The sequence below is a fragment of the Coregonus lavaretus genome (genome assembly GCF_964263955.1).
Source record: "Coregonus lavaretus genome assembly, chromosome: 32".
Lineage (NCBI taxonomy): Eukaryota > Metazoa > Chordata > Actinopteri > Salmoniformes > Salmonidae > Coregonus > Coregonus lavaretus.
This window is the reverse complement of record NC_140019.1, coordinates 6,146,864-6,160,515: the sequence shown is the minus strand read 5'-3', so window position 1 is coordinate 6,160,515 and position 13,652 is coordinate 6,146,864. Positions and strand designations below refer to the sequence as shown.

General features: G+C 43.2%; 1 protein-coding gene across 2 annotated transcripts; it reads right to left on the bottom strand.

Annotated features, from left to right (window-relative positions):
• Positions 1-548: 548 nt before the first annotated feature.
• On the bottom strand, positions 549-11,315 carry LOC311107904 (fragile X messenger ribonucleoprotein 1 homolog A-like). 2 transcript variants are annotated; one of them, XM_084150502.1, is made up of 15 exons: positions 11,010-11,315; positions 10,497-10,549; positions 10,072-10,174; positions 9,739-9,810; positions 9,483-9,631; positions 9,256-9,346; positions 9,042-9,158; positions 7,946-8,116; positions 6,260-6,338; positions 6,047-6,159; positions 5,536-5,622; positions 5,035-5,260; positions 3,123-3,308; positions 2,842-2,921; positions 549-1,283 (listed from the first exon to the last, which is right to left on the bottom strand). In XM_084150502.1, exons 1-15 carry the CDS (start codon positions 11,058-11,060, stop codon positions 1,086-1,088), a joined length of 1,776 nt encoding a protein of 591 aa, XP_084006628.1. In that variant the 5' UTR covers positions 11,061-11,315; the 3' UTR covers positions 549-1,085. The 2 variants fall into 2 exon arrangements, with proteins under 2 accessions (XP_084006628.1, XP_084006629.1); XM_084150503.1 differs by having other exon boundaries at positions 10,081-10,174; positions 11,010-11,313.
• Between the last annotated feature and the right edge of the window lie 2,337 nt (positions 11,316-13,652).

Below are 13,652 nucleotides of genomic sequence, written 5' to 3'. Positions count from 1 at the left end.
TATAAGTGCTTCTGTCATAAGGTACTGTACAGTGTTGACAATATGGAGTCATATCTGAATCTAATGATCTCCATTAAATGTAGCCATAGTGTGAAATGACATGAATCTGTTGAGACTTGAATCAAAATTCACAAATAAACCCCCAGCATCTTTCTCCACTGCGATTCTATGGTAAGATAGATATTGAGTTCATGGTCATTTCACCCTTTAAAAAAGAGAAATGCTTTATCACTGGCTAGAAAAAGTCAATCAGCATCCCTATTCAAGCAATATTCAGCACAAGGAAACGACGCTTTAGAAAACTCAGATTACTGACTTTCGCCGATGTCGAAACCTATGATAAAGATGTAGCCTACATGCATTGCAAGGTTAAAAAAACAAATGTTTCATTTTTTTGGAAGGTGAGCTGTGTGTTCACTACATATGCGTAAAATCCATTACTGTTTTCCAATGTCGTCTTCTTCCCTGATTGACTTCTATTTGTAATACTATCCACACGAGATAAAGGCACAGATCAGAGAGGAGGGTTATTCTTTTTTTTTTTTTTTGCTAATGATGCAGCCATGACCTCACATGGTAATGAGTTGTATATTCCATTGTGACACAGGGCTCCATAAACACATCATGACAGAGAGAGGGCAGGAAGGACCAAACAATCCAACCCTCTATCCGGAGAAAACGCTAGTACATGAACAAGTGATAGAAAACCATATCCTTTTAGAAATACAGATTCATCATGGTGGCCCCTCTTTTTGTTTTAAACATTTTCTCCCCACAGCTTTTAATAGTCTGATAGGTAGTTGTCAACAATGTCAATTAGAAAAATACAGTCTCAGTTTGCCTTCTCCCGTTAACACCTAAAACCGTAGATGGCTCCTTCCCTGTACACAGTAACCCGCCCAACACCCCATCCACCTGCCGCTGATGCTGCCAGAGTTGGTTTGTCCAAAGTGTGCTTAATTTTAGCCCTGACCCGTCCTCTTTGGCCTAACGTGTCTCTAATGAAGAAGCTTCTGGATTGATGGCGTGGTGTGTGTGAGAGAGACGTGTGTGAGAGAGACGAGGGTGCCTTCCGTCGGCCCCGTCTACGACACCCCGTTCACCACCATCGGGGGCCCGGCAGTGGCTAAGCCACTAGGGCCCTCCTGCTTCTCCTTCTTGATAGATCGCTCTTTGATGGGTCTCTGTCGGTTTGCTCCGGGGCCAGTTCCGTCGCCTGCGGGGCCCGGGGGACCTCTGGCTGCAGCATGCACACTCCTCTCATTGTTACCGTCCACTCGGATCTGTGGGACCAGAGGATACTGTATGAGAAGGTAGATTGGGGAGATGCAGGACAACTGAGTAGCGTCACTTACAGGTGAATTAGAGTTTGGAACAGTCTGCCCGCCCGCCAGATGCATTTCTATTCGATAGTGTCGGCCAACGTGCTATCGCTTTATGTTTGCACACGCCACAGGTGACCATTAAATCAGCACTGTTATAAATTGTGTCAGTTGTGTGGTGAAAAACTCAGATGTCGGAGCTCAAACTGTTGTTCCCATGTCTCTCCAATTTAAATTAAGCTTAAAAAAGGGCATGTAGCAGCTATTTATCAATGCCAGAAATGCATATAATAGTAACTTAGAGCACCCCAAGAAAACATTCCCAAATTACAAACTTCTAAATACATTTGTATAATAATGTAATACTGTGCTAAAAGTTGGGTATGAGGTTCTCCATATCAGCTCTAACTTCGGAAACAATCACACAACGCCTCGCGGTCAGCTACACAGTGAGGAAATAAAAATCCATGCTCACCCTTCATCTACTTGTGGGTAAAATAACAAAACAAAATAAAACTTGTGGGTTAGTAGTATGGAGCTAGCTAGCAATTGCATTTTTATTCATCAAGATGGCCAAGCTTTGTGTGATAGCAGGATCTGATAGCAGATCTGGGGTCATTTTGGAGAAGTCCCGGAGACAGGCTTTCTTTGGAGTGGTGGATTGTGGATTTTGTTCAATGGGAAAGTATTTTTTTTTATCTTAGTATAAATGTTGTCACCGTTGCTTCTTGTTGAAGAGGCATCAGCTAACGTTAGCTTGCTATAGCCAGCTATTCTCTTTCTCCGTTTCTGAATGAATTTGTGGCTGTTTCTTTCTAACTGGATTTGTTTGTGTACTGCCGTTTGTCGATAAAATAGCAAAGTTTGTATCTGGTATGGGCTAGTAAATATCCTAAAGCTAGCCAGCTAGACAGTGAGAGCCGCAAGCTAAGACTGGGGAGAGTTGGAGGAGAGAATTCACTTTCTGTTTTATCTGCTGCTGGCTTGATAATATTCCCTCAAATACATTTATGTAATTGATGAAATTCGATTTTTATTCTATAAAGATTGTAATTGTGTCAATATGTTGTGAATATTGTAGAACAATCTTAGCCGTTTCCATACAAAAACATGAAGTACAACTTGGTGTGTACCAGCTTACCATGTACAGTAGGCTACAGTAGACTCACCATGCGAGTCATCAAAATTACCATCTTGCATTCAGGCCTTTCCGGCAGTCTTCGTGGTTTTTATATGCGGGGAGCATACATTGTACAATAGTTCATATGCAGCACTAACTACATAAATATCTGATAGGGTCCATTATATGCTACCTGTTAAGCCTCTGTCAGAGGTCAATGACTAAGTTGCAAAATGGCTCATTTTATCACCAAATGACAAAATCAAGTTCATACAAATGTATGATTATCTACATTTCCCATCAGAGGTCTTGAAACAGTACATGGTGACATCTAGTGGTAGTGTTATGACACAGCAACAGTTATTGAAATATCTGAGGCTGCTGCCAGGAATTCCTCACCTGCAAAGAATCTTCCTGAGGCCTCAGCTTAGGGTCTCTGGTATTCCGTGAGCGTGACTCAGTCCACTGGATGTCTTCAGCTACAGAGACAGACAAGGTAATATACAGCATCTCAAATGTTTTTATGGCAGAATGATTGTATCATTACTCTGACTCATACAGCAGTACATAAAACACTAACGCAACGAATGCATTTATGTAAAGACAGTGAAACTGGGCCCTTGCACAGCAGGGGTATTATAGTAAGAATAGATAGGCTAGTTCGAATAAGAAGAGTAGACCTTTGAAGCCTCCCCCTCTTCCTCTCCCTCCCCGTCCGCGAGGCCCTCCTCCTCCTCTCTTGCGTGTATCGGGTCTTTTGGGGAAGCCCCCGGTCAGCTCATCAGTGGGAGCCAGAGACCAGTCACTCAGCTCGTCCTTGTGATCCGACTCTGTCTCAGACGCATTGGAAGCCTCAGAGTTGGTGCCTGGTGAGACCGATAATTAGTTATCCTGCAAATAATCACCAACTCACCGAGTTCCACTCAGTCCCTTATAGCCCTAGTATTGTGAAAAGAATAAGGAAATGAGGCTGAACTGTTTAACTACAGTGAGATGAGCCATATGTTGAGTATGAACATACAGTAAAACAAACTCAGCAAAAAAAGAAACATCCCCTTTTCAGGACCCTGTCCTTCAAAGACAATTCGTAAAAATACAAATAACTTCACAGTTCTTCATTGTAAAGGGTTTAAACACTGTTTCCCATGCTTGTTCAATGAACCATAAACAATTAAATGAACATGCACCTGTGGAACGGTCGTTAAGACACTAACAGCTTACAGACGGTAGGCAATTAAGGTCACAGTTATGAAAACTTAGGACACTAAAGAGGCCTTTCTACTGACTCTGAAAAACACCAAAAGAAAGATGCCCAGGGTCCCTGCTCATCTGCGTGAACGTGCCTTAGGCATGCTGCAAGGAGGCATGAGGACTGCAGATGTAGCCAGGGCAATAAATTGCAATGTCCGTACTCAGATGCCTAAGACAGTGCTACAGGGAGACAGGACGGACAGCTGATCGTCCTCGCAGTGGCAGACCACGTGTAACAACACCTGCATAGGATCGGTACATCCAAACATCACACCTGCAGGACAGGTACAGGATGGCAACAACAACTGCCCGAGTTACACCAGGAACGCACAATCCCTCCATCAGTGCTCAGACTGTCCGCAATAGGCTGAGAGAGCTGGACTGAGGGCTTGTAGGCCTGTTGTAAGGCAGGTCCTCACCAGACATCACCGGCAACAACTATGGGCACAAACACACCATCGCTGGACCAGACAGGACTGGCAAAAAGTGCTCTTCACTGATGAGTCACAGTTTTGTCTCACCAGGGGTGAAGGTCGGATTCGTGTTTAGCGTCGAAGGAATGAGCGTTACACCGAGGCCTGTACTCTGGAGCGGGATCGATTTGGAGGTGGAGGGTCCGTCATGGTCTGGGGCAGTGTGTCACAGCATCATCGGACTGAGCTTGTTGTCATTGCAGGCAATCTCAATGCTGTGCGTTACAGGGAAGACATCCTCCTCCCTCATGTGGTACCCTTCCTGCAGGCTCATCCTGATATGACCCTGCAGCATGACAATGCCACCAGCCATACTGCTCGTTCTGTGAGTGATTTCCTGCAAGACAGGAATGTCAGTGTTCTGCCATGGCCAGCAAAGAGCCCGGATCTCAATCCCATTGAGCACGTCTGGGACCTGTTGGATCGGAGGGTGAGGGCTAGGGCCATTCCCCCCAGAAATGTCAGGGAACTTGCAGGTGCCTTGGTGGAAGAGTGGGGTAACATCTCACAGCAAGAATTGGCTAATCTGGTCCATGAGGAGGAGATGCACTGCAGTACATAATGTCCACACCAGATACTGACTGTTACTTTTGATTTTGACCCCCCCCCCCCCCTTTGTTCAGGGACACATTATTCCATTTCTGTTAGTCACATGTCTGTGGAACTTGTTCAGTTTATGTCTTAGTTGTTGAATCTTGTTATGTACATACAAATATTTACACGTTAAGTTTGCTGAAAATAAACGCAGTTGACAGTGAGAGGACGTTTCTTTTTTTGCTGAGTTTAGAAGACAATCAGTGCCTTCTGGACATAGCCTACTGTTCCATATGGACATGCAGATACAGCTCCACTCTTTCCAGTTACATACCGGAGGCAAAAGAGGGACCGCCGCGTCGGCCACGGCCTCCTCCTCCCCTGCTGAACGGCTTCCCTCCTCTCTGGGAGCCCATGCCCATCAGGCCCATGCCACCGTTGTCCACGATGAAGATATTGTTGTCAGGCCGTCCAGTCCCCGGGGCCCTGGGGCCTCCTCCCCCAATCTGCCTCAGCTGCTCATCTATCTGCAGCCGCTCCATGCGCAGCTGGTCCACTTCCTACAGGGAGAGACAGTGTGTCTGTATCATGTCTGTATTCAATAGCACCTTACTTATTTAAAAGTAACCCATATATCTAATAGGGAAAGTTTGGCAGAACCTATCATTCTGATAAAGTCAACAGTCAATAGAACAGTAAACGGTCAATAGTAAACAAACTCCTGATTTCAGTCTTTCGATCAAAGCGTCTGCTAAGTGGCAATTATCTTAACATCCATAAAAGGAACAGAATCATGTTGCAGATTTTAGCAGAGCAATAGGGGCAAGCTTCTAACCTTCAGATAGTTGAGATGATAGTCCAACAGTACTTTAGCATTGGAAATGCTTTCCTTTGTACCCACAAAGACAAACGGCACCATGCCCTGTAAGAGAAACAAACAGACATGATCTAATGAGGACAGATTGAATCCAAAGTCATCAGTAGAAACCAATTCAAGTCAATACAGAGTTACTTTAATTCTAGCCACTTACATTTACATTACATTTTAGTCATTTAGCAGACGCTCTTATCCAGAGCGACTTACAGTTAGTGAATTTTTTATTTTTTTTATACTGGCCCCCCGTGGGAATCGAACCCACAACCCTGGCGTTGCAAACGCCATGCTCTATCAACTGAGCTACATCCCTGCCAGCCATTCCCTCCCCTACCCTGGACGACGCTGGGCCAATTGTGCGCCGCCCATGAGTCTCCCGGTCGTGGCCGGCTGCGACAGAGCCTGGATTCGAACCAGGATCTCTAGTGGCACAGTTAGCACTGCGATGCAGTGCCTTAGACCACTAACTTACCTCATCCACTGGAGGTGGCTTCTTGTCGTTCTCAGCCTCGATCCGAACTCGAACAACACCAGATTTATCCACTACTTCCTGGATCAACTTCCCATTTTTCCCAATTACTTTCCCTAGCAAAGGAGATGTGGTATTAGATTATGAATGATGATAAAATGGAGACTGAGTTTTGATGAATTTTCAAACAGAACACAATTTTATCTTCTACTTTACCCACTAAATTCCTTGGTACTTTGATGACATCTTCAGAAAATTCCAAGAAACTCCTAGCCTTGCGGACTGCCTCTTGGTCCTGCAATTGAATCATACCCAGAGGAGATAAAATACAACTACATTGCCTGTCAAATATTTGGACACCTACTCATTCAAGTGTTTATCTTTATTTTTACTATTTTCTACATTGTAGAATAATAGTGAAGACATCAAACGTATGAAATAACACATATGGAATAATGTATTAACCAAAGAAAGTGTTAAACAAATCAAAGTAGCCACCTTTTGCCTTGATGAATGCTTTGCTCACTCTTGGCATTCTCTCAACCAGCTTCATGAGGAATGCTTTTGCAATAGTCTTGAAGGTTTTCCCACATATGCTGAGCACTTATTGGCAACTTTTCCTTCACTCTGCGGTCCAACTCATCCCAAACTATCTCAATTTGGTTGAGGTTGGGTGATTGTGGAGGCCAGGTCATCTGATGCAGCACTCCATCACTCTCCTTGGTCAAATAGCCCTTACACAGCCTGGAGGTTTGTTTAGGGTCATTGTCCTGTTGAAAAACAAATGATAGTCCCACTAAGCGCAAACTGTGGAAGCCATGCTGGTTAAGTGTGCCTTGAATTCTAAATAAATCACAGACAGTATCACCAGCAAAGCACCCCTACACCACCTCCTCCATGCTTCACGGTTGGAACCACACATGCAGAGATCAATGTTCACCTACTCTGCGTCTCTTTCAAAGACACGGCGGTTGGAACCAAAATTCTGACATTTGGACTCATCAGACCAAAGGACAGATTTCCACCGGTCTAAATGTCCATTGCTCTGGTCTTTTTGGTGTCCTTTAGTAGTGGTTTCTTTGCAGCAATTCGACCATGAAAGCCTGATTCACGCAGTCTCCTCTGAACAGTTGATGTTGAGATGTGTCTATTACTTGATCTCTGTGAAACATTTATTTAGGCTGCAATTTCTAAGGCTGGTAACTAATTAACTTATCCTCTGCAGCAGAGGTGACTATGGGTCTTCCTTTCCTGTGGCGGTCCTCATGAGAGCAAGTTATCATAGCGCTTGATGGTTTCTGCGACTGCACTTGAAGAAACTTGAAATGTTCTGCATTGACTGACCTTCATGTCTTAAAGTAATGATGGACTGTTGTTTCTCTTTGCTTATTTGAGCTGTTCTTGTCATAATATGGACTTAGCTCTGTTTGGTAAAAGACCCATCTTCTATATACCACCCCTACCTTGTGACAACACAACTGATTGGCTGAAACGCATTAAGAAGGAAAGAAATTCCACTTTTAACAAGGCACACCTGTTCATTGAAATGCATTCCAGGTGACTACCTCATGAAGCTGGTTGAGAGAATGCCAAGAGTGTGCAAAGCTGTCATCAAGGCAAAGGGTGGCAACTTTGAAGAATCTCAAATATATTTTGATTTGTTTAACACTTTTTTGGTTACTACATGATTCCATATGTATTATTTCATAGTTTTGATGTCTTCACTATTATTCTACAATGTAGTAAATAGTAAAAATAAAGAAAAACCCTGGAATGAGTAGGTGTGTCCAAACTTTTGACTGGTACTGTATGTATAACACTAGTATGACCAAGTAAATATAGCTTGTGAGTAGAGGTTTGTGAGCTTCCATATTTGTGCTACTTGTGTGGTGAGCTCCTTACCTCGCCATAGATGTGGAAGGTGCAGGTCTCTTCATCCAGGTCTATGGTGGTGACCCCAGGTACTTTCCTGGCCTGCTGGATGTTGGCACCATGGGTCCCGATGGCCAGCCCCATCAGGTCATCTCGGACCACAAACTGCTCATGGAACCTTGATGCAAGTTGCCGAGAGCTCTGCACACAAACCATAACCCCACGCATAGCTTAACCGAAGTTCACCTCATGCAGAGAGACAGCCTATAGAGGTTAACAACGCTAACATGGCTTTGTCTTAATTTGAGACAATAAGCAGGTTTCCATCCAATCTTTTTGTGCGAGTAAAGTATATGTTGGATAAAAAACATAATGACAGGCCTGATGGAACCAGAAAATGTTTCGGTAAACTTTCCAAATGTCGACAAAACAATATACGCTAGACAAGGTGGGATCTTTTTGTGTCGGTTAAATGAATGATGCGAGAAATGTCGGTGGAAATGCTTTTATGTGTAAATATTGATATAATAACCATCATATCGAAGTAAACTTGGGGTCAAGTGATGAAATGTGTGGTCCTCCCACTATGACTCATTGGGAAAGCATGAAGTTTATTAGGCTACAGATGAAATAAATGACGACGAACTTTACATGGTGGTGAAAGTGCAAGGTGATGAGCTTGATGCTCCTTCCAATAAATATTGAGGGTCTTATTGGCTGCCGTTTGACAAATAAAAACCATCTTTATCCTTTCTCCATAATAATCTCATCATGTAGGCCAATACCTGAGTGGGCACACTCGCTATATAACGCAACATTTTTGTGAGAAAACCATCAGTAGAGTTGAAAATGCGATGGAAACCCACTGACCTTGTCTTTTTTAGTCAGTACATGGGAATTTAACCGCAAAAGGTATTTTTATGTACAGTATGTCATCACGCACAGCCTTTTATCTGCAACAAATCCATTTGATAGAAAATTCTCTGGTGGGAAAATGTGCATATTATTTTTATGCAGATTTTAGAATATTCGCAAGAAAATATTTCGCCAATTGGATGGAAACCTAGCTAATGTGTTTGACAATGTGTGATTTGCGAGTGTGTGAGTGTGTTTAAACTTTACTTACCTCCAGTTGGCGGCTAGCCTCCTCGTTCCTCTGCATTAGGGACAGCTTGGTGCGCAGGCTCCGGAAATGCATGTCGCTCAGCATCTGCGCCCTTTTGGTTGTAACCTCGTTCACAGACTAAAATCAGAGAAATTATACGGGAAATGTATTAAACAATACCTAACAGGGATCGAGTTGTGAAACTTTGAGAAGCCAGAAAAAGAATCGAACATACCAGAATAACAAGCTGTCTTTTGTCTGAGTCATAAGTGACATTGAATGCTCCCACTGCCTTCTTAAAATCTTTATGAGAGTCTTTCGAACACCTAAGAACAGAAAACCGTTTTGGCCCCATAGCAATAGTCACACATAAGCCTCAAAACCAAGTCACATATGGCAGCAATGAAAACATATAACTCTAGTACTTTACTTGAAAAAGCCTTGAAGAATAGGCCTACTTACATTTGCCGCAAGTCCTCCGGGACGTCTAGGTGAATTTTCAGGAAGGAGTTTTTTGTAGCTGGCTTGTTTGGGTTGACAGGCCGTAACCTCTCTAATGTGACTATTTCATTGAGCGTGGCATCACAAGCTGCATACTCTATGACATAAAACTGAGAAGAAGAGACTATCATGGGGATCATCATGACAATATTACAATAGCTACATAATAATAATAAATGAATGCAAACTCTCGCTTGAACCGCTGCATTGGACTTACCTCTCCCTTCACCATCCGGACCTTTGCCAGCCACCACCCACATGGTTCTTTATCATTAGCCCTAGAATAAACCTGTGGATAGAACAGTGGATAATATTTGATTAAGTACATCTTGTTGAGTTCTTCTCACTGATATCCATTACAATTGTTTGAGATACACATTCAACAAAACCCTGTGAATAACCAAACAGAAAGAACACAAAACAGCAGTTCCCTTCTGCTTTCAAGAAACTATCGAGCTGCCATTGTATAACCTAGCCTACTCACAATCAGCAAAGTATTAGGATTAATTGACATTGACTAATGGGAGGGAAGTCCTTATCCATTACTTACAGCACATACCTCAACTTCATCACTCTCGTTTATCTCTTTCTGAAAACCTGTTGTTGGAGGAAATCTAACATCATGGAAGGGAATTTGACGCTCTGGCTGCCAACTGAAAGAATAGAAATAAACAAATGAAACCAGGGCACTTCACAAGTGGAAATGAATCAACAACTTAACAAGTGTCAATGAAAAGAGATACCAATTGTTATTTGCAAGTACAACTAGTTATAGTTGACATGTAGTCCATGGTGGTTAACTATGGATCTCTCATATTTATCTCATATATATTACACAATGCCTGGGTCTGATTCAAAGTAGCTTACTGTGTTGCTATTTAGCTAACTACTGTAACTACAAACTAGCTGGACAGGCTACATTACATTTGAGAGCAGTATAAAGGCCTCTTATGTTGCCGGAAACCAAACACTCACTTGTTTTCAAAGGACACAGTGACAGCACTTTCATGAACATCCTTCAAATATCCCTAAAACGAGAAAAGGGTTGAGAAAATACAAGACATGAAGCAAAGGCAGACCGTCATTGAGCCAACAAGAGGTCAAAGCCAAAAATATTTGAATCTCATTGACTGCTAGATAGCTAGCAAGCAAGGCTTATTAACGTTAAAATATTATTTAGCCAACAGCTGAAACTAACGTTACTTGACGAAATAAAAAATGCCATCAACGACAATAAACTCAAATTACTGATGACCTTATTGAAACAACTTTATATATGTTGTTAGCTAGCATTGTCCGACTGTGATAGAATAAGGCTGTACTGTCTGTTTTGTCTGGGCCTGACGCGTTACCCCCTAGCTAGCTAACTGGTAGCAAGATAGCTCACTGACTGACTCAATGCAAAAACATTAATGGACACCGCTTTGCAACAAAAACGCATTCAACAAACTAGAACTAGTAGCTAGCTAGCTAACGTTACCAACCCACCTTGTAAAAAGCCCCACTTGTCCCCCTGACTTCAACCGCTAGCTCGTCCATGACACCTATGGTAAGCTAATGTAATGCTAGCTGGCTAACGTTAGCTACAACACTCTGCGTGCGTGCAAAACTCCGGTCTTGAATCTCCCGGTAACGTCGTTACCCTTTTGCACTCTTTAATATTTCGATTTGCAAAGTTTCAATTTTAGATTTATAAAGAAACGAAAGCGAAATATTTAAACGATTACACAGTTCGCAACTGCTCTTGCACGCATTGATGTGTAAACATAAGAGGCTCCCTTCCCATCGTCACGTGACAAGGGTCAACTCCACTCAGTTTCATTTCGTCGGTTTCTTATCAGGAATGAGTGGTTCATCATAGTTAAAAAATATATAAACTCAGCAAAAAAGAAACGTCCTCAACCTGTCAACTGCGTTTATTTTCAGCAAACTTTATATGTGTAAATATTTGTATGAACATAACAAGATTCAACAACTGAGACATAAACTGAACAATTTCCACAGACATGTGACTAACATAAATTGAATAATGTGTCCCTGAACAAAGGGGGGGTCAAAATCAAAAGTAACAGTCAGTATATGGTTTGGCCACCAGCTGCATTAAGTACTGCAGTGCATCTCCTCCTCATGGACTGCATGAGATTTGCCAGTTCTTGCTGTGAGATGTTACCCCATTCTTCCACCAAGGCACCTGCAAGTTCCCTGACATTTCTGGGGGGAACGCTAGCCCTCACCCTCCGATCCAACAGGTCCCAGACGTGCTCAATGGGATTGAGATCCGGGCTCTTCGCTGGCCATGGCAGAACACTGACATTCCTGTCTTGCAGGAAATCACGCACAGAACGAGCAGTATGGCTGGTGGCATTGTCATGCTGGAGGGTCATATCAGGATGAGCCTGCAGGAAGAGTACCACATGAGGGAGGAGGATGTCTTCCCTGTAACACACAGTGTTGAGATTGCCTGCAATGACAACAAGCTCAGTCCGATGATGCTGTGACACACCGCCCCAGACCATGACGGACCCTCCATCCATCTCCAAATCGGTCCCGCTCCAGAGTACAGGCCTCGGTGTAACGCTCACTCCTTCGACGATAAACGCGAATCCGACCATCACCCCTGGTGAGACAAAACCGCGACTCGTCAATGAAGAGCACTTTTTGCCTGTCCTCTCTAGTCCAGCGACGGTGGGTTTGTCCCCATAGGCGACGTTGTTGCCGGTGATGTCTGGTGAGGACCTGCCTTACAACAGGCCTACAAGCCCTCAGTCCAGCTCTCTCAGCCTATTGCGGACAGTCTGAGCACTGATAGAGGGATTGTGCGTTCCTGGTGTAACTCGGGCAGTTGTTGTTGCCATCCTGTACCTGTCCCACAGGTGTGATGTTCGGATGTACCGATCCTGTGCAGGTGTTGTTACATGTGGTCTGCCACTGCGAGGACAATCAGCTGTCCGTCCTGTCTCCCTGTAGCGCTGTCTTAGGCGTCTCACAGTACGGACATTGCAATTTATTGCCCTGGCCACATCTGCAGTCCTTATGCCTCCTTGCAGCATGCCTAAGGAATGTTCACGCAGATGAGCAGGGACCCTGGGCATCTTTCTTTTGGTGTTTTTGGAGTCAGTAGAAAGGCCTCTTTAGTGTCCTAAGTTTTCATAACTGTGACCTTAATTGCCTACCATCTGTAAGCTGTTAGTGTCATAACGACCGTTCCACAGGTGCATGTTCATTAATTGTTTATTTATTCATTCAAGGTTATTTTTTTTTTTTAAACTATTTTCTACATACATAATAGTGAAGACACCAAAACTATGAAATAACACATATGGAATCATGTAGTAACCAAAAGTGTTAAAGAAATCAAAATATATTTTATATTTGAAAATCTTCAGAGTAGCCACCCTTCGCCTTGATGGCAGCTTTGCACACTCTTGGCATTCTCTCAACCAGCTTCATGAGCTAGTCACCTGGAATGAATTTCAATGAACAGGTGTGTATTGGTTTCGAAATTGCATTGGTATTCACTGCAATGTTGTAGTTCCTGCCTCGCCTCTCCCGCCAAATTCAAATCCAACTGAGAGATTCAATTTCATATGGCTAGCAGCTAGCAAGCCTTCTTTTGTTATTTAAAAAAGTTCAAGGAGGCTTTCCTCAGTAGTTCGCAGGCTTTATTTGATGGATTGCCTAACAAAGATACAATCATCTCAAAGATAAAAGACATGCCTGTGTCTGCCAGAACTGTTGAATGGCGCGTTACCGAGATGGTTGAAAATGTAAAGGAGCAGCAAACTGTAGCGTTAAAAGATGCACCTGTGTTTAATATGGCTCTTGATGAGAGTTTGGATGTGAATGACATTCCACGTCTGGCAGTTGTTGCAAGATACTGTGACTCAGAGCAGGTACGTGAGGAGCTGCTTTGTCTAAAACCCATGCATGATACTACTAAAGGGGAAGATGAATCAAAAGCCTTCACAGATCATTTTGAGGAGAGAGGTGTCGATATTAAAAACATATTTGCTATTACAACTGACGGTGCCCCCTTTATGGTGGGGAAACATAAATGATTTGCAAAGCAGACTGAATATAAGACTGGCTACCCTGTGGTTAAATGTCTGTGTTCCAAGATCAAGCCTGTGG

Bases quoted from the DNA above. Each gene is read 5' to 3' on its own strand.
- LOC311107904 (XM_084150502.1), bottom strand. From the start codon at position 11,060: ATGGACGAGCTAGCGGTTGAAGTCAGGGGGACAAGTGGGGCTTTTTAC. The intron at 10,175-10,496 runs GTGAGTGTTTGG...CTATTCTTTCAG, and splicing joins ACTGTGTCCTTTGAAAACAA to TTGGCAGCCAGAGCGTCAAA. The intron at 6,339-7,945 runs GTAAGGAGCTCA...ATTCAATTGCAG, and splicing joins CCTTCCACATCTATGGCGAG to GACCAAGAGGCAGTCCGCAA.